This window comes from Mya arenaria, chromosome 17 (genome assembly GCF_026914265.1).
Source record: "Mya arenaria isolate MELC-2E11 chromosome 17, ASM2691426v1".
Classification (NCBI taxonomy): domain Eukaryota; kingdom Metazoa; phylum Mollusca; class Bivalvia; order Myida; family Myidae; genus Mya; species Mya arenaria.
This window is the reverse complement of record NC_069138.1, coordinates 51,908,650-51,911,458: the sequence shown is the minus strand read 5'-3', so window position 1 is coordinate 51,911,458 and position 2,809 is coordinate 51,908,650. Positions and strand designations below refer to the sequence as shown.

At 35.2% G+C, this 2,809-nt stretch overlaps 1 protein-coding gene across 1 annotated transcript; it reads left to right on the top strand.

Moving 5' to 3' along the window:
• The first annotated feature begins 245 nt into the window (after nucleotides 1–245).
• LOC128223608 (putative nuclease HARBI1) lies at nucleotides 246–2,354 on the top strand. Its single transcript, XM_052932882.1, has 4 exons — nucleotides 246–543; nucleotides 1,065–1,200; nucleotides 1,511–1,646; nucleotides 2,241–2,354. The coding sequence occupies exons 1-4, from the start codon at nucleotides 246–248 to the stop codon at nucleotides 2,352–2,354; spliced, it is 684 nt and encodes a 227-aa protein (XP_052788842.1).
• The last annotated feature ends 455 nt before the right edge of the window (nucleotides 2,355–2,809 follow it).

The window sequence follows — 2,809 nt, the reverse complement described above, 5'->3', positions numbered from 1 at the left end:
CCAAGACCTTCAACGGAAGACTAAACGGTCGGAAGCGGTGTCAGTCCGGAAGCAAGTGTGTTTGGCTCTAAGATTTTACGCCTCATGGTCATTTATGCAGGTTGATATTCTGAAATTATTTGGTAACCATATTTATTTGCAAGCCTGTTAACAATGACTTAAGACTTGTACTGAACAAAAATAAGTAGGGAACAAAACAGTAACATATACAGGTATCTAAACTATTTCGGTCTTACTTGAATGAAATGTTTAAGGTTGTTGGTGATTCTACTGGTCGCGACAAGTCAACAGTATCAAGGATAATATCAAATGTCACGGACAGTATGGTGGACATATATATCTCATCAATATTCATCACCTGGCCAAATTGTGTTCAACAGCAGGAAATCATGCGGGAGTTCTTCACATCTGCTGGATTTCCCAACGTCATAGGCGCTGTTGATAGCTCCCACATACGTATCTTTATGCCGAAAGATGGCCACGACTTCATAAATAGAAAGAATTTCGCGTCGATCAACGTTATGGCTGTAAGTGACAGCAAAGGTACAAAACATTTTAGATAAAACGGCATATTGTAAAACGGGAGGTTTACTCTGATGCGATGGGTTTAGACTGGGTTACATGCCCTTACCATTTCATTACTCCTGTTGTGCAGAGTACGCTGGGAACAAGACAAGCGATGGTTTATGCATGGGGCATGTGTCATTGCAGTGTACTGTATATTTTACTCTTTCAATTATGCCCGACCTACTGGAAAATTGTTCGTATAGGTGTATGTAACAGCTTTATAGCATTTATGTTCACTTACAGGTTGTACAGAACCTGGTACAGAAAAGTACCAATAACAAATGTGTCTTGAAAGTTGTATTTTTGATTTTGAATATATGTTTTTTACGAAGATAAAATATTATATAAGTCTGAATTGTAATTTTGATTATATAACTCTGAATTGTAATTTCAATGTATAATTAAATCGTAATAAATCACCCTGGGGTGTAGATTGCCATTATCTCTATATATATATAACACAGTCTAAGCAGGCTATCGTTTTCGTTGTTTTCCAGGAAGGTTTACATTCCTTGACGCCAGATGGCCAGGGTCATCGCACGACAGTTTTATTTATCGTGCAAGTGATCTTGCGGACCACATGGACGCAATGAACAGAAGTTGGACTGATGGCATTTTAATTGCTGACATTGGGTAAGTAATAATAACATTCAACATAATCATTTATTATATTCACATGTAGGGAAATATGCATACATTTAAAAACGTACACGTTTACCAACTCTTTTAGAATAACCACCAAACATAACAAAACTATAATAACAACTTTCAGGAGTCTGCATATTATATCATAATATTTAAAAAAAATAGAGTAGCCGTAGGGATGGAAGTGTTTCACCAAATACTTCAAATCAGGGGTTGAGATGGCAAGGGGAACTTGAGATGTATATCACTGGTCTGAAAAAAAGAGTTAAAATTGTATATTTAGGTATGCCTGTTCTAGTGTCATGATGACACCATACAGAGTGGCCGATACGCAGCAGAAAATTAGTTTCAACCGGGCACACTCAAGGACAAGAGTTGCTGTGGAAATGGCTTTTGGTCGATGGAAGCATCGATTCGGAATTCTACATGGAGAGGTAAATATAAAATACTAACAAAGCAGATAAGATTAGTAAACTATATTATTATACAAGTACATTTTTGACGGTTTTCAAACCAATATCAACTGATAGTTGTGCTTTAACGTCTTAAGCAATGGGCTAGTAATTCAATAAACATGAATATCATAGTATTATGTAACCTCTAATCAGTTTCTATTTTCTTCCTTCTAAATTTTCTTTGTGGTAAAACATGGCCTTGACATTCACGGAAAACGAAACAACAAAACGGAATATTAGTTGCAGTTGAAAGAATTTTGATTATATATTGAAATGTGTAGAACTAACTTAAAAATCCTGTTATATACCCTTACGTATTACGGTTTATTTACAAAAACACATCCTTGTTATGTCATTATTCATTTAATCTTTAGCAAAATGATGAAATGAATAATGAAATACCACCATGAAGTTACTGTTCTATGTCTTATGAAACTTAAACAGTATAAGTGGATTAAGCCTTCCAGTGGATGGGGTAAGTTTAATTGTTTTTCGATACATAAGCAAAAAGGTACAAGGACTTAGGTCACTGTGGCCTGTGCTGTACTCCACAACCTTGCCATCAACCTAAAGGAGCCTGATGTGGATGACGTTGTTCCTGTAGCGCCACAGCCAGGCGAAGACTACAGAGGACAGGAGCAGGGGCAGGCCATAAGAGATCATATTGCTAGAGCATACTTCACTTAATATAGGACAATTGTTGTTGTTTTTTCAATGTAAGATCTATTTCAACAAGTTAGCATCAAAAGATAAATTTCACAAGTGGTGTAGCTATGAGTTAAATATTTACTTTTGGTGTTCACGAGGTGAAATATATTTTAATCTTACACTGAAACAGTTTTTCGTTTTTATTATATGCCTTAAAATGACAATAAATTGTTGTTTTTCATAAAAGCGTGCCAATTTTCATGCAAATGTAACATCATTTCTGAAATGGGCTGACATTTGATTTGTAATTGATAGCATGCTAAAACTAAAACAGTCGAGAAATAGCAATTAAAACAGTGAAATAAGATTTTTATTTCACTGATAAATCATTATTAACCACCGGAAGGCATATAATAAAAAGTGTTTTTCGTGTTTATTATATATGCATTGCCACTAGTGCAATATGGATATGGATAACACAATCTAACAAGTCA

Bases quoted from the DNA above. Each gene is read 5' to 3' on its own strand.
- LOC128223608 (XM_052932882.1), top strand. From the start codon at position 246: ATGTTTAAGGTTGTTGGTGATTCTACTGGTCGCGACAAGTCAACAGTA. The intron at 1,201-1,510 runs GTAAGTAATAAT...TGCCTGTTCTAG, and splicing joins ATTTTAATTGCTGACATTGG to TGTCATGATGACACCATACA. The intron at 1,647-2,240 runs GTAAATATAAAA...ATCAACCTAAAG, and splicing joins TCGGAATTCTACATGGAGAG to GAGCCTGATGTGGATGACGT.